This window comes from Pipistrellus hanaki (assembly GCF_964339955.1).
Source record: "Pipistrellus hanaki genome assembly, chromosome: 14".
NCBI lineage: Eukaryota > Metazoa > Chordata > Mammalia > Chiroptera > Vespertilionidae > Pipistrellus > Pipistrellus hanaki.
The window spans coordinates 13,353,671-13,377,399 of NC_140516.1; the positions used below are offsets into that span (position 1 = coordinate 13,353,671).

The 23,729-nt window shown below is 48.4% G+C and overlaps 2 protein-coding genes across 5 annotated transcripts; one reads left to right on the forward strand and one right to left on the reverse strand.

Annotated features, from left to right (window-relative positions):
- Window positions 1–2,624: 2,624 nt before the first annotated feature.
- On the forward strand, window positions 2,625–7,605 carry COMTD1 (catechol-O-methyltransferase domain containing 1). 3 transcript variants are annotated; one of them, XR_014796854.1, is made up of 7 exons: window positions 2,625–4,399; window positions 4,565–5,033; window positions 5,121–5,239; window positions 5,318–5,372; window positions 5,608–5,741; window positions 5,948–6,553; window positions 7,340–7,605. XR_014796854.1 is itself a non-coding variant. In XM_084904892.1 (7 exons), exons 1-7 carry the CDS (start codon window positions 4,306–4,308, stop codon window positions 6,098–6,100), a joined length of 789 nt encoding a protein of 262 aa, XP_084761018.1. In that variant the 5' UTR covers window positions 2,639–4,305; the 3' UTR covers window positions 6,101–6,191. The 3 variants fall into 3 exon arrangements, 1 of the variants encoding a protein (XP_084761018.1); XR_014796855.1 differs by having other exon boundaries at window positions 5,948–6,273; window positions 6,333–7,605; XM_084904892.1 differs by lacking the exon at window positions 7,340–7,605 and having other exon boundaries at window positions 2,639–4,399; window positions 4,565–4,692; window positions 4,928–5,033; window positions 5,948–6,191.
- Window positions 7,606–8,498: 893 nt separating this feature from the next.
- Window positions 8,499–23,430, reverse strand: VDAC2 (voltage dependent anion channel 2). Of its 2 annotated transcripts, none has more exons than XM_084904894.1 (10): window positions 23,289–23,430; window positions 22,826–22,880; window positions 21,433–21,501; window positions 20,107–20,156; window positions 15,941–16,093; window positions 15,797–15,849; window positions 14,399–14,626; window positions 12,765–12,915; window positions 9,716–9,773; window positions 8,499–9,053 (listed from the first exon to the last, which is right to left on the reverse strand). In XM_084904894.1, the coding sequence occupies exons 2-10, from the start codon at window positions 22,854–22,856 to the stop codon at window positions 8,962–8,964; spliced, it is 885 nt and encodes a 294-aa protein (XP_084761020.1). In that variant the 5' UTR covers window positions 22,857–22,880; window positions 23,289–23,430; the 3' UTR covers window positions 8,499–8,961. The 2 variants fall into 2 exon arrangements, with proteins under 2 accessions (XP_084761020.1, XP_084761019.1); XM_084904893.1 differs by lacking the exon at window positions 23,289–23,430 and adding an exon at window positions 23,069–23,260.
- Between the last annotated feature and the right edge of the window lie 299 nt (window positions 23,431–23,729).

Genomic DNA, 23,729 nt, shown 5'->3' on the forward strand with positions numbered 1-23,729 from the left:
GAGCCCGTGCTGCCCTTCCCGTTCGGCCCCTCCGGAGGGGGAAACTGAGGCAGCGGAGGCCGGTGCTGCCTGCGCCAGCTCTGCAGCCTCTCAGCACACGGGAGGGGAGCAGGCGGCGGCCCTCCACTCCTCTCGGAAGCCCGACTCGCGGTCCCTCTGCATCGGCTCAGCTCGAACCCGCGCCCTGGAGCCCTGGAGACAGGCGGGAAGATGCCGTCCCCCGGGGCAGGGGGACGGGACAGCAGGCTTCACCCAGGTGTGCCAGGCTCCCGGCCACAGCTTCTCTGAGGCGGGAAGAGGATGAGGAAGGCCAGCGCTGGACAGACCCAGAGGCAGCTCAGCGGCCGGAGGCCCCCTGAGTGTGAGAAGGGCTGCCAGGCCCAGAGGGAGGGAGGGGAGCCCTGGGGCAGGTGCAGGGGAGAGGGGGAGCGGGCGGGGCTAGCCACCGAGGCCCTCTGGCCCTGAGAGCATCGCTCCCGTGTCCTCAGTTCTCGGATCCAGGCTCCACATCGGAGGAAACTGTTGTTCCGTGAGTCAGATCAAAACGTATGCAGCCCTGCGGCGTGGTTGAGCGGCCCATGAACCAGGAGGTCACGGTTTGATTCCAGGGCAGGGCACATGCCCAGGTTGTGGGCTTGATCCCCAGTGGGGGGCGTACAGGAGGCAGCAAATCAATGATTCTCTCTCATCATTGATGTTTCTCTCTCTCCCTCTCCCTCTCTCCCTCTCTCTCTCTCTCTCTCTCTCTCTCTCTCTCTCTCTCTCTCTCTCTCTCTCTCTCTCCCACTTCAAAAAAAGTGTATTTTTTCACCGCAACCGGTTTGGCTCAATGGATAGAGCGTCAGCGTGCGGACTGAGGGGTCCCGGGTTTGATTCCAGTCAAGGGCATGTACGTTGGTTGTGGGCACATCCCCAGTAGGGGAGTGCAAGGGGCAGCTGGTAGATGATTCTCTCTCATCGATGTTTCTAACTATCTCTCTCCCTTCCTCTCTGTAAAAAAGTAATAAAATACAATTTTAAAAATGAAAAAAAAAAGTGTATTAAAAAAACATGTATTCAATTTGACTGACACAGTGCTTAAAAAATTTCTCATTAAAAGCCAGATTTCCAGCCTCCCCTGAGAAACCGCAGATTCTGGCCACCCTGCGCCCGTCCCTCCACAGGGCGGCAGGGGCTGCAGTCACCTGGCTGCCATGCCTTCCGATGGGCATGAGCTCTGGAGCCCCACAGTCCGCACTGCTCCCTATCGCCCTCCCACCCCCACCTGCCTCAGCCCTGGAGACACGAGTTCCAATCCCTGAGGCCCATGGTCGGCAACCTCATTAGTCCACAGAGCCAAACAGCAACAGTTCGACCATTGAAATTTCTTTGGAGAGCCAAATTTTTTAAACTTAAACTTCTTCTAACGCCACTTCTTCAAAACAGACTCGCCCAGGCCGTGGTATTTTGTGGAAGAACCACACTCGAGGGGCCAAAGAGCCGCATGTGGCTCGTGAGCCACAGTTTGCAGACCACGCGGCCTTAGCCAAACTTGGTCTAGGACCTTACCCTGCTGCCCCTGCCCCTGCCAGTCCCGGGGGGCCTTCGGGGACGGGACCTCGCCTGTGCGATGTCAGCGGCGCCGGGAGGAGTAGAAGGTGGGGGCCTGAGGGTAGAAGTCCCGGTGCCTCTTCCAGACTCTTTCTGTGGACGGCTGTCCCCAGCGATCTGGTGTGGCTGAGAGCTGGCCGGGATCATACCTCTGACCTCCGGGTACGAACCTCAGGGAAGCACCCCGTTTCCTCTGCCTGAAGGAGCCTGTGGGCTCACTCGGCCAAAGAAGCCGCCGAGAAAGGCAGACACAGTCCCCCTCCTCCTGGGGCAGCTGTCCGCACCCACACGGCCCTCTGGGGAGGCCCGCCCCCCCCCCCCCAACTCTGGGGCCACCTCCCAGGTAAGAAGCCAAAGCCGCTCTGTCTCCCGGCCCCTGGCCTTCAGGGGAAGGCCCTGCGGCGGATTCGGAGCCCACACTCTGCTGCTGCAATGGAAGAGACGGGAGAGGAGGAGCCAGTGGGGGAGGGAGGCGGAAAAATTAAATTTTGCATCATCAGCAGGGTTTCAAACAATCGCTCGCCAACTGAAGTGGGTGCCACGTCCATAAGTCATCCTGTTTTATAGACCATTAGGATCTCCAGAGAGAACCTGCGCGGAGACCACTGCTTTTTGTTGAAATTAAAATGTCAGGGAAAAAGAAATAGAACAAAACAGGGAATCTGCAATTAATTACCAGGCCATAAAAATTCAATAATCAGGAGGCAGCGCGGCCGCGGGCCCAGAGGTATCAGAGCCAGCGTAACAAGAATGGAATACATTAATCTTTTCAAATTAGTTTTTTAATCTGACGGGGATATATGGTGACAAGCCTCCCCTCCCCGCCAGCCCCCCTACCCCCGCCCCCGCCCCCGCCCCCTTCCCGGGCTCCAGACCGAGGCCAGGCCAGAGCGGGAGGTGCCGGTGTGAGGAGGGGACCTGCCACACCTGGACCCCAGACAGGGGAGAGAATGGGGTGTGCAGCCCCAGCTGAGCCCAGGGCCCGCTTGCCGGCTGGCCCGGGAGGGTCCTCGGCCGCGGTGCCAGGGAGGCTGGCTCCAGCCGAGGCCCGCTGAGCCAGAGCAGCTCATCCGCCTGTCCCAGCTCCGGAGGGGGTCGGAGGGCCTGGGGGGCACGCCTAAGGAGGTGGTCTCTGAGCTTTGGTTTCCTCTGCTGAGCACCCGGACAGTGTCACGGCCTCACAGGGACGCCCGGTGCTCAATGAAAGCCCCCTGCTGCTTCTATGCTCACTGCCTAGACTGCAGCTCAGGCTGCAAGGAGCCCGAGGCACCGCCAGCACACAATCCAGAGCGTTTATTGAGCACCAGCTGTGTGCTCAGCTCCGGGAGAGGAGACCAGCAGCCTCAGGCCTGACCCTGGGGACAGAGGGACATTTATAGGGCCAGGCAGGATGCAGAGGGTCGATGGGGAAGTGGCTATGAGCGGGACGCTTGACTGGTGACAGGGAACCGGGAGGAGGCGGACCGGCCCACATGGGCCACCGGCACCAGGTCCAGCCCCGGGAAGCAGGGCCTCCCCGCACCTCTGGCGGGGCCTGATGGGAGCCACGCCCCAGAGCTGGGCCCCTGCGTGGTTCCCACAGCTATGGTCAGTCCGGTGTTCCGAGTTTGTCTCCAGCTGGGCCTGGTCTTCAGCCTCAGCCAAGGCCCTCTCACTAACGGCTCCTCCCCCCAACAAGCCTGCCTCCGGGCCTTGCTGGTGCTGAGCCCCACCTGGCAAGCCCCCGGGGGCGCCCTAGCCTGTGGGGTTACCAGCTGGGACTATGAACAAACCCATTTCACAGGAGAGGAATGGTGAGGCCGGGGGTGCTCACGGGGAGTGTGTGTCCTATAGTCTCCGAACCCAGCCTCACTAGTACAAGCCAGGGCAGGCCGTTTCTCCCGCCTCGTCCAGAGCTTGGCGCACAGTAGGTGTTCAACCAATGCTAACTAGACGGTGTCCCTGTAGAACAGGCTTGCAAGGGGCCTCACCTGCCCTCCAACCTCTTCCCTCCCCAAGATGCCACCACTCCAACCTCGAATCGCAACAGCAGCTGTCATTTATTGAGCACCTACTGTGCGACAGGCTGTGGGATCTGGTGCCATTTGCAGTAAGACTGTGGTCCCCGTTTTCACAAAGGAAACTGAGACTTAGACTGACTGGGCCCCAAGACGTCACACTCATGTCTCCTTGGCTCCCAGGATTCTAAATAAGGACATCTCAACGCCCATCAACCCGACCTGCGCAGAGCTCTCCAGTCGCCATCTCATGGTGTACCCCCAAACCTGGTTCTTCACTCCTTCAACCTGATACCCTTGGTCATCTCTCCTCTGATCCTCTCAGGAGCTTTGATTTCTACCACTTTTTACTCCTTACTCTCCTGCTACACCGAGGGCCCCCTCGCCCTCCCACACGTGCTCCAAGGGTCTCAGCAGAAACGGTAGTGACGAGGGAGAAGCATATCAGGATTTTCCTCCCTGACCCAGGCTCCCACACCCTGCAAGCAGGGAATTTCCCCGCCGGGCGAAGTTCCGAGCGCAGCCACTAGATGGCGACCGACGCTCTCTCGGGCAGGGCTTGCAGTAAGGCTGCGCGGCCGCCAGATGGAGCCCGAGGCCGCAGTCGGCGGGCAGTGCGGGGGACGAGGCAGAACAGGAAGGCCAGAGGGTCCGCGTGCCGCCCCGGGAGGAAGCGCGAGCACCGGGGACTTGGCCACCACCGCGCCCTGCCCGCGCCATGATCCAGCCGATGCCCCGGCTCTCGGTGCCCGCCGCGTTGGCCCTGGGATCGGCCGCTCTGGGCGCCGCCTTCGCCACCGGCCTTTTCCTGGGTGAGTAGAGCCGAGCCGGCGGCTCCCCGGGCAGAGGTCCCGCGGGCGGGGCGGGGCGGGGCGGGGCAGAGCCCGGGTCCCGGGGCTGCTGCTGCGGCTGCGGCTCGCCCCGGGCGGGCGCGCTGGGGTCCCAGGCCCTGACCCAGCACCCCTCCCTCCCCGCAGGGAGACGGTGCTCTTCGTGGCGACTCCGGCGGGAGAAGCGGCTGCTGCCCCCCGAGGACAGCCCCCTGTGGCAGTACCTGCGGAGCCGCTCCTTGCGGGAGCACCCGGCGCTGCGGAGCCTGCGGCTGGTCAGCGGGGCCGGGGCAGGAGCGGGCGCCCACCCGGCCACCCCGGCCCCGCGGGTCCCACGTGGCGGCGTGACCTTGGGCTGGGCGGGACCCGTGCGCGATGGGCGTTCCCGGGGCCGGGCGCTCCCCGGGGCGGCGCGCACAGCCCGCCCTGCCGGAGGGGGCCTCCGCCCGCCCGGGGAGCCCGACGGAGCTGGTGCGACCCTCTCCCCCCCCCCCCCCCCCGCACACACAGCTGACCCTGGAGCAGCCGCGGGGAGAGGCCATGATGACCTGCGAGCAGGCCCAGCTTCTGGCCAACCTGGCGCGGCTCATCAGGGCCGAGAAGGCGCTGGACCTGGGTAGGGCGCGCGGCGCGACCCCCGGGGGTCTGGTCCCCGCCGGCCCCTCCCCGCTGTGGCTGAGCCCGCCCCTGTCCCCGTCCCCAGGCACCTTCACAGGCTACTCGGCCCTGGCCCTGGCCCTGGCCCTGCCCCCGGCCGGGCGCGTGGTGACCTGCGAGGTGGACCCGGGGCCCCCGGAGCTGGGGCGGCCCCTGTGGCGCCAGGTGAGTGTCCCTCCCTCCCAGGTCTCCGGCGCCCGGAGCCGGCAGGACACGCCGGCCCTGACCCCTCTCCATCCGCAGGCCGAAGAGGAGCACAAGATGGACCTGCGGCTGAAGCCCGCCCTGGAGACCCTGGGTGAGCACCGGTGTGGACGGGGCCCTCGGGGCACGCTGGTGACCGGGCCCCCGGCGGGCCTGGGGCAGTGACAGCCCCACGGGACGCGGCCACAGGCAGGTGGCGGCAATGCTGGCGGCGTCCTGGAGGCCGGAGTCCCCGAGTGGTCACAGCAGCAGGACTGGCCGGGCCGGGCTCTGGCCACGGGGACTGCGGGCTCAGCCACATCTGCCCTCCCCTCCTCCTCCCCCGCAAGACGAGCTCCTGGCCGCGGGAGAAGCCGGCACCTTCGACATCGCCGTGGTGGACGCCGACAAGGAGAACTGCGCCCTCTACTACGAGCGGTGCCTGCAGCTGCTGCGCCCGGGCGGCGTCCTGGCCGTCCTCAGGGTGAGGATGGGGCTGGGGAGGAGAGCTCAGGCTGGGAGTCCCCTTCCTCTGGCCCCGCCCGTGCCCGCCCCGGATCCCGCCCCGTGCCCAGGTAAGCTCCTCCCTCGAGGCGTTCAAGCCGATCCCCTAGCCTAGGCCTAGGGCTCACCAACCTCCCGCTAGGGCACACCGCCTTGGGGCACCGCCCTGACGCCCGCCCCCCGCAGGTGCTGTGGCGGGGAGAAGTGCTGCAACCCCAGCCGCCTGACTTGGAAACCCGGTGCGTCCAAAACCTCAACGAGCGCATCCTGCGGGACGCGAGGGTGCACATCAGCCTCCTGCCCCTGGGCGATGGCCTCACCTTGGCCTTCAAAATCTAAGGTGGCCCCAGCGATGGCCTCCGTGGAGGGGACCTGGGAATCCCGGCCATCGACCCGAAGTTTTAAATCTGTCAATAAAGTGGGTCCGAGAACAACCTCTGAGCTTCCACTGAAGTGGGGTAGGCAGGGGAGGCCCAGCACCGACGGCTTCTGGAGCAAAAGGCAGCCTTCGGGTGAGCAGCTCACCGGCCCTGGCCCCAGGCCCAGCCAGGGAGCCGCCCGCTGCCTAGAGGCTGGGCGGAAAGTTTTAATTGGCCCGCCCACACGCAATTAGACAGAGGACCCCGCTCCTCAGGTGCGCCTCTGCTTCCGGGCTCAGGGCTAGGTGCTGGGTACAGCCGCCTTGGCCTCCCTGACGTCTTTCCAGGAAGGATACCTGAATGAAGTCCAATCCCAGTGCTAGGACCAGTGGGGAACCATGCCTGGGGTCTGACAACCGGCCTCGCAGGGGAGGTGAGACCAGTTCAGCCAGCCACTTGCCCATGTCTGGCCCGCCCAGGTCCTGAAGGAGGGTCTGGGTGGGATCGCTGGCCAGAGGTTGAAGCAGACCAGCCGACATGTATGGCAACTGCTAACAAGTGCCCAGAGGAAGTTAGGCTTTCCAGCACCAGCACCCGTGAGCAGGAGGGTGGCGAGGGAGCCCGGTGATTTCTTGTTTAAACTTTCCCAAATCCTGTGGGATGTCCAACCAACAGATGGTCACGTTCAGCTAGTAAGTGTTCTCACTAACCCTGCCTCCGCCTAGAATAGTTAGGTTTTGCTACAACCTGGTGAGGCCTGGTTGGTGTAAGTGCACTGGAGGGGGCTATAAGCAAAGCCACAGGAGCCCCAGGTGGGAACTTCCACAATCCTACCGGCCCTGTAATATACCTTGTTTCAGCATCTCTCAGCCCCTGGCTATAAACCCATCCTCTCTCCCACCAAACGCACATCAGGTGCCCGCAGATGGACAGGTCTAATTTTGTCTGTGTAGACCATTGGCAAACTGGCATCTCATTTGTGCCACACTCCACAACGTACAGTTACACCCCGTCGAGTACTGGCCCAGGCGAGCAGCCTCAACATGAGGGCGGGCCACCAGTCAGCTTAGGGGCCACAGGCCATCCAGGGGCCCCAGGTGTTGCCAGGCCTGGGAACCCTGTCTCCCCACCCACCCAAACACCACCAGCAGTTTGAGACTTTCCTGATCTACTTCATACTTTTCTTTAAAATATATATATATATTTTTATTGATTTCAGAGAGGGAGAGGGAGGAAACGTCAATGATGAAAGAGAATCATTAACTGGCTGCCTCCTTCACACCCCCTACTAAGGATCAAACCTGCCATCTAGGCATATGCCCTGACAGGAATCAAACTGTAACCTCCTTGGTTCACAGACCAACACTCAACCAGAGCCACACTGGCCGGGCTACTTCGTACTACGTGTCCCCAAGCACAAGAGGTGCTTTCCGTTTTTCCTCACCTAGCAATAGGTCCCAACTCAAATAAACTGGTTCAAATCCAGCTTCCTGCCATTAAGTCATGTGTGTCTGAGTCATGAGGGCCATTCTAGTCAGCCCCTTAGGACAGACAGTGAGGCCAGAAGGCATCTTTATGCCCCCAGCACACCTGGGAGGGGGGTTTTATTAACCTTCTAATTCCTCATCGTTCTTCTTAACCAGGAAATGTTCAGCAACAATCACTTTTTGAGTAATGAGTCTCAAAGCACTGTCCTATCTGTTCTTCATCTGTACTTTAGGTCTGTATAATGAATTTAGGTCTGTTAAATAAATCTCCCTTCTTTAACCGTTGTTCCCATCCTTCAAACTAATCCATCAAAAAACTTGTTCTTACCTACTTTTCCAACCAAAATTATCTATTAATTTCTATTATGCAGCACAGGTCAGATGAAGGCCATGGGCCACACAGACTGAAGATGTTGCCTCTGGCCACAAATTAGGCCCAAGCTTTACAGTCAGGAAACTGCCCCTCTCTGGGCCTATATACTCCTCTCCCAGTCCCTCTGGATCCGGGTACTGTCTACACCTTATTTCATCTTTCTACACCCAGTCTCCTCTCCCCTAGTCATTATCCATAGCAACAGCGCACAGGGGTATGGTGTGTGTATAAAACTTCTGGCACTACCCTTCATCACTTACTCTCCAGTGCCTCCTGCAGTTAACAATGATCCAATGTAACTCTGCACAAACTTACAAGCTGAAGATGTAAAAGGCATGTATCTCCTCTTACTTTGTGACCTAAAAAGCTCACAGAGTTACTCTAGGGACACACAGTGTGGCACAGGTTTTGGTAAAGAGCAAAATGCTCACTGGAAAAATTAAATATTAGCTAGATAACCAGGGAGATATGACTCTGGCTAGCAAACTTTTAACTCTGCAAATACTTGGAGTCATTAATTACGTATAGTTATTTTATTCATAATTTGTCATGTTTTAGGATACCAAAAGTTATTCTAATAGTTGAAATTAACAAGAAAAATTTAACCTCATCTTAAATTTGCTGATCCATTTCATTCAATGGCAATATTCAATGTTAAAAGGAACATAAAAACAACATGCACACAATTGTACAGTTTTCATAAAGGTCTATTTCATTATTGGTGGGTAGCGCATTTAACAGTTAAATACATTAAATAATGTATAGGTGACTGCAGGACTGCTGCATTGGTAACTAGATAACCAATTCAACTAGAAACCAGCTAACAAGTAACTGTCTACATACATATTTAAAACACAGCTCTTGTTTAGCTCATCCTGTTTTGATCACCTTCTTGGAGGGAAAAAAGCCTGCTGGTCACACTGGAAATATATTAAGGCCAAATCTTCTGATATCCATTCCCAGAGGTTGCTTTCAGCTGGATTAAGCCTCCAACTCCAGGGCAAGCCCCAGCTTGTGGCCTCCAGCATTAATGCTCTTCCCATCTACCAGAGCAGACAGTGTGAGCTTCACGCCTGTAAACAAAAGCAGACAAGCAGGATGTGAATGAAACACCTCGTGAGAACCTACAGTCTTCTTTACTGTGTGCCACAGCCTGCCTATCACTTTTCCTCCGCCTGTCAGATGACCTGTTAGTGCCAGCCACCAGAGGGCACTTGTGAACACCCGAGCTAGCAGAGAATTCTTTTGACACCATCCCGGGTAAGAATTCTGTTGACACCATCAAGTCACAGAACATAAAAATGTTAATTATAAAGTAAAAAGTGCTCTAGAAAATGCAATAATGTTCAACATACTATAAAGAAAATCATAATATGGCATCACTGATAACGGAATTGAATTATGCAAACAGGAGGATGCTCTTATTCTGAGGAGACATGCTGAAGCCTTTTTAGGGAAGTGTCATGATAGCTGCAATTTCCAAAAAGAAAGGGAGGGAGGGAGGGAAGGGAGGGAGGGAGGGAGGGAGGGGAGGGGAGGGGAGGGGAGGGAAGAAAGAAAAGAAGGGAGGGAAGGAAGGAAGGGAAAGAAAGAAACAAAATTTTGGCCAAAAGTAAACATGCATTCATTGTACTCTTTTGTCAATTTTGTATGATTGAAAGGTTTGTAAAATAAGAAATAAAAACTAACTTTTATAACACTATCAGAAAAACCATACTTTATCAAGAATACTTACCAGGCCTCAGAGTCTGAGTGTAGCCCACTCCAATTAAACTAGAGTTGTTGACTTTTGCCTAAAATAAAATGCAAAAACTATTAAGAAAAGCTTTGGAAAGGAGACAAAATCCCATACACATTTCCCTATCATGCAATTATAGTGTGTTAAGCCTTTTTATTCACATAATAAAATGTAATTAGTTATTAAGCCAAACAAAAACCAGGTACCACTTAATTCTTGTCCATTAAACTCAAAGTCAAATTGCCAGTCAGACACAACACTCACCACATCTACTGGAATGTGTCTACAGACCCCAAATTGTCCACATAGCACAAGAGCCTAAGCATTCTCTTAACAATCATCCTTGTTGAGTCTAATCTAGCAAAATTAAAACACATCACAATGTGGTAAATGGAAGCCCACTGGGCTCACTAGCTGTATGACACACAGTCTCAAAGTGTGGGGTGTGAAGTTTAAATTTATAACTTCAACACAGCACTTTCAAAGTCGTCCTAAAGAATCAAAACCATCAATGTTCAAAATCTCCAAATGCTACGTACTTCCTCTAAGAATACAAGTGACTAAACTCTTTACCTCACATTAACACCTGAGTCTTGGTCGTATGTAACTAGACTGTGTGGGAAGATGTACCAATGAAGCATCATTACCAATCCAAGTCCCTGCCCACCTTGCATAATTCTATTATTTTAGGATTTAGTAACAGACCTTCATGGGCTGAAAGGAACCCTAGAGAACAAGACACAGTAACAAGTAGCTGCATTCTCCCCCACTAATATCATAAGCCATCTCTAGGGCCTAGGAATGCTATGGTAAAGGTAACAAACTCTGAGTTCAAAACAGATTTAGAATTGATTTGATGTCTACACTCTTTTACAAAGTGTATCATCAAAATAACCCAATCCAAGCCCAGCTGGTGTGGCTCAGTGGTTATGTGTTGACCTGTGAACCAGGAAATAATGGTTCAATTCCTGATCAGGACACAAGCCACGGTTACAGGCTCAATCCCCAGTAAGGGACAAGCAAATCAATTACTCTCCCCTCATTGATATTTCTCTCTCCCCCCTTCCTCTCAATAAAATTAAAGAATAACACCCCTCCCAAAAAAAACCGCAGCCCGATCCAGAGACAGAAATGACGTAACTATGCAGGCAGAGGTCACATTAAACTGCACTTATATTCTGTGGAAACAACAGTCAAGTTCTCATAAGCCGCCAACAACCATGTGAGTTCTCTCAGAAAGAAACGGGCCACCAGTGACCATCTTGTGCCCAACAAATTTAAGAGCCTCAGTAATTGGATTTAAGTTCCTACTACTTTAGAGTCAACTATGAAACTGTGATGCAGCATTAAGCAATAGCCGAAGGTGATGCCTGACTGGGGCAACAGCACTACTTAGGTGGGAAGTGGTAGATACATTTCCAAATAATCCCCAGGAATCACTCAATGGCATCCAGGCCCCAGCTTCCCCTCCCACTTCAGACTATAGGAGAGCTGCCTATTTTGCTGGCATTGACTCTGTGGTGGTGCCATAGGCATCTACCTGAAGAGTTAAGTACAAGGTAACTATCACAGGGTAATGTGCTGTGTGAATCCTGTCACGGTGCAATTAGAAACAGAGAAGGGAAAATAAATGAACCACTTCCTTGTCAATGGGAAAAGCATTCTGGGTCCTTCTCATTTCCTGATTTCAACTGCGCTAAAATAAAACAAGATTGAGGCTAAAACTTAACTGCCTAAATTATCAAAACACTGTCTTCAAAATGAAGATTATTTTATGTAACAAATAATTCTCATGGAAGGTTTAACTTTCTTTCATTCCCAGTACATTGGGTATAGGCAGTCCCTGACCTGTAAACACTGACAGAGGAGCAGCTGCTGATCTGCCTGAAATTGGAACCTACCCTCTACACCCACTGTAACTGAAGGAAGAAAGCCTAAGGACGGGATCAGGGTGGCCACCAGACCCAGTTAACCTGGGATGGGTGAGTTCTTGGGATGCAGAACTTTCAGTGATAAAGCTGGCATAGGCCCAGGCAAAGCAGGACGACCTAGCTGGTCACCCTACACAGAAGAAAATCAAAAGACAAGCAGTCTTGCCAAAACCGGTTTGGCTCAATGGATAGAGCGTCAGCTTGGGGATTTAAGGGTCCCGGGTTCGATTCCGGTCAAGGGCATGTACCTTGGTTGCGGGCATATCCCCAGTAGGGGGTGTGCAAGAGGCAGCTGATTGATGACTCTCTCATCGATGTTTCTAACTATCTGTCTCCCTTCCTCTCTGTACAAAATCAATAAAATATATTTAAAAAAAAAAAAAAAAAAAAAAGACAAGCAGTCTTATCCTGGCTCTAACTTCTCCCTTCCATCCCATCCCTTATTATTACTGGTTTAAGTTCTTTCTTCAACTACAAAGTGGCATATAAACTACTGAACACTGAGATCAAATCTGAAGATATTTTGCAAAGCATAAAAAGATAAAGTCAGCCAAAACCGGTTTGGCTCAGTGGATAGAGTCAGCCTGTAAACTGAAGGGTCCTAGGTTCGATTCCAGTTAAGGGCATGTACATTGGTTGCGGGCACATCCCCAGTGGGGAATGTGCAGGAGGCAGCTAGTCGATGTTTCTCTCTCATTGATGTTTCTCTCTCTCTCTCTCTCTCCAGTCCTCTCTGTAAAAAAATCAATAAAATGTATTAAAAAATAATAATAATAATAAAAATAAAGTCAAAGTATCAATTGAAGTATATACTCCCCAGCAGGAAAGAGAACTACCTAGGACCCAAAACACTGGCTTCCTTGGGCTTAGGCAACCTTAGGACTCAGGGTTACTAGTTATATGGTTCTGAGGATTACTGTGGCCTAGATTATCAAATTTCTAACACTATCTCCATAAAAAAGCAATATTCAAAGTACTAATCCCAATCTGTGTGTAAACTGGAGATTCTATGAACCACAGCTCACACTGTCAACATAGTAATTCAACAGACCTAAAGATTTATTTCCATAATAATAATATATATATATTCTAAACCCATATATACTAGTACTTACAGAAATGGAAGCAGTGCAATCCAACTGATATTTAGCTGCAATACCAAAGCGAGTGCTGTTGGTACCCGAAGTCCAAGCAAGGTTTACTGAAGTGTCAAGATCTTCACATACTTTCTGATAAATTGAGCCTCCAAATTCTGTCCCATCATTGCTATAAGATATTTTAAATTAATAAATATAGAACAGACAATGTAATGTCTAAGACACTAGGTTGATACTATAGTAGCATTACATTTAAATAAAAGCCCTTGCTCACATGGGTCTCTAGTGTTCCACTGAAAATTTTCATTTTAAAAGGTCTTTTCCTGCGGACTGAAAGGTCCCAGGTTCGATTCCGGTCAAGGGCATGTACCTTGGTTGCGGGCACATCCCCAGTGGGGGGTGTGCAAGAGGCAGCTGATCGATGATTCTTTCTCATCGATGTTTCTAACTCTCTATCCCTCTCTCTTCATCTCTGTAAAAAAATCAATAAAATATATTAAAAAATTTTTAAAATAATAAAATAAAAGGTCTTCTCCCAACCTATGTCCAAAAACAAGGATTGGTCAAATTAATCCAGTGGAATTACCAGCTACTAACAATCATGTTGTAGAATACTTAATGCTATCGGAACATGATCAAAATATATTAAGTACTAAGGTAAGAAGAAAAAGGGGTTATAAAACAGCCATTTCAGTATGTATTTTATGTATATACATATAAAAAGGTAAAACATTAACAATTAACAAAGATTATATACCTAAACGATAGGATTATATGAAATTTTAGTTTTCTTCTTTGTATTATTATTCACCAATGCATTATTTTGTTATAAGGGAGAAAATACTTTTCAGTCCTTTTGAGATATACATGTAATGTGGATTAGGCAAAAATACCATACATTTCAGACAATCCTATCAAATCAGCACCTCACACATCATAGACAAATAACCCAAATAAATGCACTACCGTGTTTCCCTGAAAATAAGACATCCTCTGAAAATAAGACCTACTAACAGGTTTCCTTCTGAGTGAAATATAAAGCATCCCCCCGAAAATAAGGCCCCCTCCTAGGCTGTCTCAGAATGCTATTGCTAAACATGAGATTTGGTCCACTGATTCTGAAAGAAATGGAGTCACAAGAAATTCACCAGGAAATTCAGGAATTGGATTGTTATGATGATGTTCCAGAAGATGATGACATGATTGTCACTGAATAAATGAGTAAATTCTTGATACTGTAGGATTCACAATTTGTCTGGTTTGTGTTGACAACTACGGTACTACCGTACCGAATACAGGTAATAAATTTCCTTTATTTTCATTTAACAATAAATGTGTACCGTATTCTTCTTCATGGAAAAATAAGACATCCCCTGAAAATAAGACCTAGCGCATCTTTGGGAGCAAAAATTAATGTAAGACACTGTCTTATTTTTCGGGGAAACAGGGTAGTAGAATATGGCAATGTCTTAGCCTCTCCTAACATTTTTAACTATTCACTTTTGAAGGGCACCCTAGAAATGCCCAGAAATGACCTCTTCATATGCTAAAAGAAATCCTTTAGGTTTGACCTAGATTAATAAGAAATGACAGAAGATATCAATGTCATCCTGAGATCTTACATCCTAAAATCCCACAAAAGAAATACTCACACATTAGTGTGCAGCTGGAAGTCCCCAGTCCTATAGCCCACTGCAAAGTTATTCCTTGTAAGCTTTGATTTGGCACTGTCAAAGGTCATCTGGTATCCAGCAAGCCAGCCTTCATAACCAAAGACAGCTGAACCATGGATTGCAGGTCCAGCAAAATCAAAGTCAACATCACATCCAAGGTTTATACATTCCCTCTTGTAAGAAGACTTGATTTTACCACTTTTCTTTCTGGAAAAAGAACAAACTGACTTAAAACGGATGCCAGTGGGAAAGATTTACGTAACTTCTGCATAGAGAGGTTAAGACAGACTTAGGTAAACTGCAGTATAGCTGGAGTAAAAAAAAAGTAGCAGGATAATCATAATAAGCAATATATATATGGTGTCTTGAAGGGTGTGTGCTGGTTTCTGTCCTGAAAGTGTTACATTTAATACCAGTCTCTGCAGATGACACCTATCAGGATCTCCAATACTCAAATTGATAATCATTGGAACTGGTTTAGAAGAATGATGCAGAAAGGATAATCAAGTACAATCTGCCATGTATTTCGTGATTATATCAGGTATTACATTTTTCATTGTTCATGAGCTGATGGCCGCTTTATAAAAGATGCCAGGAGTCACAGAGGAAATCACCACCACCCAATTAGAATTATCAAGGTTTCATTAGCAAGGATCAAATGGATGCCTTAGTAATGGAAAAACCAACGGACACCACTTCAGTATAATCTTCTATTAAAACTGGACATCCAGCCCAACCATTGTGGCTCAGTCAGTGGTTGAGCATCAACACATGAGCCAGGAGATCATGGTTCAATTCCTAGTCAGGGCACATGCCTGGGTTGCGGACTCCATCCCCAGAAGGGGGTGTGCAGGAGGCAGCCAATCAATGATTCTCTTTCATCATTGATATTTCTATCACTCTCCCTTTCTCTCAGAAAAAAATTAAAACACAAGAAAAAAAGAAAAAAAGACACACACCTGAACATCTTTGGGCCTTTTTAAAGTCTCTTGAGCATTTTTATTAAAAACAAATTCTGTCTTTAAAAAATAATAAAATAAAAATTAAACATATATAGCTCACTAACTAAAAGACAAAGGCAAACATGGGGTAAGTAGACTGCCATCAGCACAAGAAGGCTGCTTTGCATAACTGACAATCCATCACAAAAGTATATTTGAAACACATTAATTACCTAAGTTACTACCACAATGAAAAGAGGCAGATAGCTGAAGGCAAGCCAATGACGGCAACCATAGTGTTCATGCTCCAAAGGCAGGAACAGAAACTTACCACAAGGAGTCTGGATAAGCTATCAAACAGTAAATCCGCATCTTTACCAAACATACACAAGAGGAATGCTTTTGAATTTAAAGCAGATAAAATGTCCATGCTTACCCTGTGTTTGGTGAAAAGGTGGTATCAAATGTCAGTTTCAAACCTTGACAAATCTGTTTAAAGAAAAAGAATGTTTGCAACTTTATTTCCTTTTTGAAATACAAAAATAAAATAATTAATACTAACACATTTTCAAAATGTTACCTGGTCTTCAATTGCGATTTCTGTTCCCAGGGTGTTATCAGTGTTCCATTTCTCTGTGAAAGTCAGACCATACTCACACCATTTATATTTGGTCTCCAAGGTCCCAGTAACTTTACCAGTGTCTGTATTAGATGAACCAGATGTTGTGAATTCCTATTAAGACAATAAATAACTTCATGAACTTTCTCATAAGCATTTAAGAATCCACCGACTACCTTTCTTACACATGCACACAGAGAAACCACTGACACACTTAGTAGCTTCATTAATCCTTTTTTTCTAGCTTGCCAAATATTCCTACCCTCTACTACTCAGCATACACAAGAGTGAAAAATTAACCTGTAAATTACTAACTGCTACCTTACTTACAGCTGACATTTCCAACCAATAAGTTAGCCTGTTATCTAATTCTCAAATGAACAAACTGTACAACTTTCAAGGAAACTTCTACTAAGGTGATTTTATTTGGGATTCAAAAAATCAGTGCGGGAGGCATGTGGGGGAGCAAAGAGAATGTTTTGGCACTATATCCAATATACTTGATATTGAATAAAACACTAAATAAGCCACTATGGTTATCATAGATCCCATCATTACAATAAAAGTTTACAATAACATATATTGTATTTACTACAATTTGTTTCCTGCAAGTCCTTGAAAGGAAAGTATCCCACTGTAGGAATTCACACAGTGAACAAATTATTTTTCTAAATTCTTAGCAACCCAATATTCTGTTTCTGTGAGATAAAAAGGATCTTCACCAGGTTTCATGCCTTTCCAACCATCTTTCACATTCTCATTAAATAGGGAGCCCCAGCCAGTTTAATTCAGTGGGTAGAGCATCAGTCTATGGACTGAAAGGTCCCAGGTTCGATTCCAGTCAAGGGCACGTACCTCAGATGCAGGCTCAATCCCTAGCCCTGCTCGGGCTCGTGTGGGAGGCAACCAGGTGAAATGTCTCACATCGATGTTCTCACTGCCTATCCCCCTCCCTTCCACTGTCTCTAAAAGTCGATGGAAGCCCTAGTTGGTTTGGCTCAGTGTATAGATCATCAACTTGTGTACCAGTGGGTCCTGGTTCGATTCCGGCCAAAAGCATGTATCTTGGTCACAGGCTCCTCCCCGGCCCATGCCCTGGTCAGGGAGAGTGCAGGAGGCAACCAATTGATGTGCTTTTTCACACTGATATTTCTGTCTTTCCCTCTCTTTCCCTCTCTAAAAATCAATAGAAAAATATCTTCGGATGAGGATTAAACCCCCCCCCCCCCCCACACACACACACACACACAAAAGGGGGAGGGACAAGCAGGGGAAAGGAATTATAGATTTGCTCTACAACTGGTTTATATCATGCATAATATAAACTATATTATGGACAATAGATGATATCAGCAGAAGAAATCTAATACAAGGATCAATTTGAAGTATATTATATATAACTTTATGTTTATAGCAAATGTAAATAACTTGCAAATCCCTAACTGCACACCAACTAAAAAGGAAGGCATAATATGGAGGAGGTTTTATCTGAGATTTTAAATTTGCCAGATAACCCAGAAATCTAGTAATCTTTCAGAGCTCAGTATACAGGCAGTCAACTGAAATCTTCCAAGATAAAATATTAAAAACCCCTCTGAGCACACTGACTCACAATTTGTCTAATGGCCAGAGGGCCACTGGAAAGCCACTTCTAAAAAAGACAGCTCATCTAAACTAAAAAGGGAAGCTCAACTGAAATTGTGACACCTGCAGAGGAAACTTAAAAACTGTGCAGTGAGAGAAAAGGCCAATCACCCTTTGTTTAGAAAACAGAACATTTGCCTAAATTGCTCAGCAGTAAAATAGACTAAAAGCATTAGGTCTTATACACAACCTCCTGAAATTAAATGTCTTCATAAACAAGAATTTCAAGCCAAACCCTGGTACTCAATGTCCATACCAAAACACACTGGTAAATTAGGAAAGAACAGGGCTGTAAGATTAGGGGGCCTGCATGCATTTGTGTTCACTAAACGTAACACTGAGGAAGACATTTAACTTTTCTGGGACTCAGCTTCCTCAATCCTGTATGCTAATTAGACCAAACTGCCAGATGAAACCAAACTGCAAGGGCCGAGCCCCTTGCACTAATTTTGTGCATTGGGCCTCTAGTTACAATATAATTCTCTAGAGCACATATGTCAAACACACGGCCCGCGGGCCAAATCCAGCCCGCCAGGCCTTGCAATGTGGCCCACACCGCGCTGTCATCACTGCACTCCGCTGTCAGTTTATGACTGTTCAGTAAACCATTCGGCCGGCGATTTAGGCTGGATTTTAGATTTTGGCCCCTTCTCTGATTGAGTTCGACACCCCTACTCTAGAGGATTAAACTGAACTGACACTGAAAGCTTTGCACATGCTCTACCCAAAAGGAAAAGCATTATTAAAACTATATGGAGCAAGTTCTAGCAGGAACCTGTATGAATAGCTATTTTTACTCCTGAGTCACAATGATTAATGATTCTTGAGGTCCCACCCACTACCTTCCATCAATCCATAGATTAAGAGCTCAAGACACAAAACCAAGATCACACTGTGGAACCAAAACTGGGCCAGATGTGACACCACCGGCGGAGCTTAGACCCTTCACTTCACCACCAGATATTTAGGCTCTATGTCCTGGGGTGGCCTGGACATTTCTGCAGTTCAGGTGAGAAAACAGAGCCAGCCATTAATGGGACTTGTTTGTGGCCAAATACATAGTACAAGATCAGTACCATACTTGTTGAATTACATACAGTAAATGGAAACAAAAACATGCTACAGTATATATAATCCAGCTCCTTTACATCCTTTATGATCTTAAACCTAATTTCATAAAACTTTCCTTAACCTTGTCAACAGTAAGCCCTTCCCTTCCCAAGTTTCATAGATCAAACAATCTAGTACTAGATATACTTCTCTAATTGTTCCCCAGTTTAGTTTATTGTCTCTTTAAAAAGTAAATATTTTTTAAACACAAAGACTCTTTACTTTTTTTTTTTTTTTAAGGAGGCCTTTTGTGTTTCAACAAATACTCAGCAAGTGTTTATAGAGGTTAAAAGTGGAAACACAAGAAAATAAACCCCGAGTCATTGCTCTGAAACAGGTTATCTTAAACAAGTCACTGATCCACACTGAATACTCGGGCTTCTTTTCAAACCAAGGAAACCAACTGACAGACATGACAAATATAAAATTCCAGAAACTCAAGTCTAGGCATTAACAAACTACAACATAGTTAATTTGAAAACCAGTCACATGCACTAAGATAATTAACACCTACACCAAGAACTCATCAACATGACCAACAATATTCAATATGCACACACTATACTCCATCCCCCAAATAATCTCAAAACAGTTTTAGAGGGAGAAAAAAAATATACACAAATTTTACCTTTCTCCCTTGGAGGGAATTTGTTAGGCAGAATTAAGATACCAAGTACCAAAATATTAACCTCTTTAAAAATATTCAAATCAAGCGTTGCCAGTGTGTTTCAATGGGTGAACATCAGGGTCACTGTTAGATTCCCGGTCAGGGTACATGCCTGGGTTGGGGACTGGATCTCCAGGTGTGCAGGAGGCAGCTGATCAGTGCTTCTCTCTCATAGTTGATGTTTCTATCTCTCCCTCTCCCTTAATCTCTGAAATCAATAAAAATATGGATTTTTTCTTTAAATATTCAAGTCAAGATTCTCTGAATTCACAAAACACATGTGAAAATCTCCACAAAAAAGGGCTGCTAGAATATGACCATTATATAAATGATTAGTACACGAAATTTACCGGTAAATCACTGAATAGTTTTATGCCCAGAATTCTTAATGCTTTAATAAGCATTGAAAAAAAAGGGTTATGAAAATATATAACAGGTTCCCTGTCTTCAAGCTTGTAATCTTACTGCATCTAGTCCCACATGGTCAGTACTGACTGTGTTCCTTGTGCATACAAAGTAGTATCGCAAAAGACCACATGAAAAAAGGCCAAAGTCAAAATAAATCAAGTTACATGAAAATCCCTTTAAATAAAATTAACTTCTGCCTTTCCTTTACAATAAAATGGGTAGACATTTTTGTTTTGAATATTTTATGGGTACAAAATTATAGAAAGGCTCACCAGAACTTAAAATATCTAACACTCACCACGCCACTGCATGACTTTGTTTTCACGTCCAGTTTCACCAACCCAAAACCTTAAAGCAGAGAGAGCAAATTATAACAATAGTTGACTATACATTAAAAAAAAATCAAGCTGAAACTGGTTTCAGCTGAAACAGATAGAGCTTCGGCCTGTGAACTGAAGAGTCCCAGGTTTGATTCCGGTCAAGGGCATGTAAGTACCTTGGTTGCCGGCACATCCCCAATAGGGGGTGTGCAGGAGGCAGCTGATTGATGTCTCTCTCTCTCATCGATGTTTCTAATTCTCTATCCCTTTACCTTCCTCTCTCTGTAAAAAATAAATAAATAAATAAAATTAAAAAATATTAAAAAAAAAATAAAGAATCAAGAATTCACATACTGGGAGGGATAAAAATGTACGATGAAACACAACACTCAAGGAAAAATTTTAAAATTATTCTATGTAAACTGGCATGTAAAGAACGGAACATCTCCGCATCTTTGCCTAGTGTTTTGGTGTATTAGCTGGCACCAAAAAAAAAAAAAAAAAAAAGCAGCTTTCAAACCATTCTACAACCTAAAAATGAAAATCAATTCAAATCTCATAATAGCCAATAGTTTACAATAAACATTTAGAACTTTTATCAAAAAGGGCTTATCTTGGGATTAATAATCTAAATAACTGGGGGATCTAAAGTAGAAAGTGGGAGGAGGGTTGTGGAACCAAATCTTTGAGAGAGAAAAAAAACACACACAAATTCACTTAACAAATTCCCTTGAAAAAGTCCAAAACAGCCAAAACCGGTTTGGCTCAGTGGACAGAGCGTAGATCTGAGGACTGGGGGGAGGGAGGTCCCAGGTTCGATTGTGGTCAGGGACGTGTACACTGGTTGCAGGCACATCCCATCCCTGGTGGGAGGTGTGCAGGAGGCAGCTGGTTGATGTATCTCTCTCATCGATGTTTCTACCTCTCTATCCCTCTCCATTCCTGTGAAAAATCAATAAAACAAATTTTTAAAAAAGCAAAAATCCAAAACAGTAATACATAACAACAGGAATAATTCTAGTCAACCAAGGTCTAAACTACATCTGAAAGAAATGAAAACACCAGCTGTTTTTTTCTTAAAGGTAAAATCCTTGAAGGACAGTTTGAGAATATTGGAGGAAATTGGGGGAGAAGGGGATGTGGACTGTTACAGAACTATTTTAACAGAAATCTTACATAAAATGTATCCAAATAATAATTAATGCAGCAAGATATTTACAATTTGTAGAAATTAATTTCACTAAGCAATCCAAACACACATTTTCACCTCCAGTTAAAAAAAAAAAAAAATTTTAAGTTCTTACCAAATCCTTTGTTGAAAATATCTCTGGCAGCTTTGCCAAGGTCAGCATATGATGGAGGAATACACATTGCTGGTGAAAGAAAACATTACAGTGTTAATGTTTCTGTTCTCCACTTCTGTCCAAGAACTAGATTATGACCCAGTGCTATCTTTAAATTCAAACAGTCCAATAAAAAAAATAAGGAAAATAAATGGGAGCAGTCCAATTTGTTGATGTGGTGTGTTTTTTTTTGTTTGTTTTGTAAGACGAACAGCTTTATTAAAAAATTAAGACGAAGACAAATAAATAAAGTAGCTAAATAAAAAAGAGGATAGCAAAGTCTCCCTATTCCCACGATCTTAGTGGCATGGGCCTCAGGCTTGGGGCATCCAGGAGTCCAGCAGCCCGAGTGTTGATGTGTTTTTTGACACCACAAGTTACATGAAAACTATAGCTCTATTAAAGAGATATGGATAACCACAGTAAGTGACTATATACAAAGTTGGAAAATTCCTTCCAAAAGAAAAAGTCTTTCTATTCCTAAATTTGCAGTGCCTACAGCCTCGCCTCCTAGGACAGGACTAGTACAAAGACTCACACACATATATCTATCCTTATAGATGTATCTTCCAAAACTCACTGAAGAGGGCTGATTTATTTAACCAAATGAGATAAAATGAAAACCTAAGACGAGGTCCTCTCTCCTCCACATATCCCTTAGTATCCTCACCGAGATCAAAACATTCTGGGGTGGGGGAAGAGAAAGGTACCCAATACTTTGGGAATTTAAAAACTAAACTTAAAATAATAATAATAATAATACAGCCATCTACGTCCCAGTCAAAAAAACGTCTACAACTAAATAGTAAATGGCATTTTACACACATTAATAGGAGTCTCCTCAGCCAATGCCATTGGACTTAAGGGCGAGCGATCTGAGCCAACACCAGCTCATTCATTCTGCAAAGTGCGCCCACGCCCTTAGGATAAGAGCACGTGTAATGACCTTGCGCTCCCGCCGGCAGAGCAGTTACTACTTCCTCTAGAAAAGTGACTGACCCATTCCCCCCAAAAACCAAACCCCACAATTAATAACTTTTTTGCTTTCGAGTTCGTCAAAGACACACCCCCAAAACGGAAGGTGAATGCGGCCCCGGACCAGCTCCCCCGGCCTAGTCCCTGTATCCGAAACCTAGCAGCCCTGCCCCTCCGCTCCGCGGAGCCAGGGGGTCTGGACCCGGGAGTGGCTACCGAAGAGGGCGAGGTCCCCGGTCCCCGGAGAAACGGGGGGTGCAGGGAGCGATGGGGTGGGGGTGGGGGGCGGGGAGAAGAGGAGGAATTGCGGTTATCCGGCCCACAGGCTTCGGCTCCCAGAACCCACCGCCCCGGCCCGCGGAGAACCCGCTGTACGTACGCCGCGAGCAGCTCTGTCCGTAGGTCGCCATGGCGAGGCCGCGGGAGGAGGTGGTCTGCGGAAGGACAAGAAGCGCAGTCAGCGGGAGTGAGGGGGAGGCAGAGGGGCCGGAGGGGCTGAGAGGGGTGAGGGGCGAGGGGCCGCGCGGCCATCTTAGGGAGCCGGGCCGACCCCAGCCCCCCGCTCGGGCCTCCCGTTGGGCCGCCTCACTCCCCGGCCCGAGTGAGGCGGACGCCGCAGTACCTAGTGATCTCCTGGGGGGGGGCCGTCCCGCCGCTCCGCTCGCAGCTGAGGCCGCCTGGCTCGCTCGGCGTCGGGCTGCGGCTGCCGCGGTGGAGGGCGAAGTGAAGGAGACACCGTTCCGCCCGCCGCAACCCAGTCCTCCCCCTCCAGGCCCCCGCCGCCAGCCCCGGGCTGTCTGCCGCGCCTGTCCCCACAGCGCCGCCCGCCGCCCGCTTCCAACCTGCTCCGCAACGGCCGCGGGCACCAACGGCACCCCCGCCCCCTGGGTGGGCCGGCTCGGTCCGTCGGCGGGGGCCGGAGTGGCAGACGCCGCGGGCCCTCCGCTCAGGCAGCTGCGCGGGCAGCCCCCGACGCGAGGGGGCGGGGAACGGCGGGTGTAGCGCGGTGGGCGCCGCGCGGGGGGGGAGGGGCGGAGGCCCGGCGCGCGCTTGTCACGGGGGGCGGGGCGCCTGGCGCGCGTGCGCCCGCGCGCGAGAACCACTGGGCGCGGCCGCACGCCCCGCGGGTCACGTACGCTCTCCCACTCCCTTCCCGCGTTCGGGCTCCCTAACCCTGCCAGCCGCCCCCGGGCAGGGCGCCTTCTAGGGGCCAGTGGGCGCTATCCCGGTTGCCCTGGGCAACGTGTGCTTCTGAAACAGCCTCTTTCCAGATCCCGGAGAGA

Excerpts from the sequence above, each read along its gene's own strand:
- COMTD1 (XM_084904892.1), top strand. The coding sequence starts at position 4,306 with ATGATCCAGCCGATGCCCCGGCTCTCGGTGCCCGCCGCGTTGGCCCTG. Across the intron at positions 4,400-4,564 it reads CGCCACCGGCCTTTTCCTGG|GGAGACGGTGCTCTTCGTGG; the intron begins GTGAGTAGAGCC and ends CCCTCCCCGCAG. Across the intron at positions 5,034-5,120 it reads CGAGAAGGCGCTGGACCTGG|GCACCTTCACAGGCTACTCG; the intron begins GTAGGGCGCGCG and ends CCCCGTCCCCAG.
- VDAC2 (XM_084904894.1), bottom strand. The coding sequence starts at position 22,856 with ATGGCGACCTACGGACAGAGCTGCTCGCGGC. Across the intron at positions 15,850-15,940 it reads AAATCGCAATTGAAGACCAG|ATTTGTCAAGGTTTGAAACT; the intron begins GTAACATTTTGA and ends TTCTTTAAACAG. Across the intron at positions 9,774-12,764 it reads ATTGCACTGCTTCCATTTCT|GCAAAAGTCAACAACTCTAG; the intron begins GTAAGTACTAGT and ends ATTTTATTTTAG.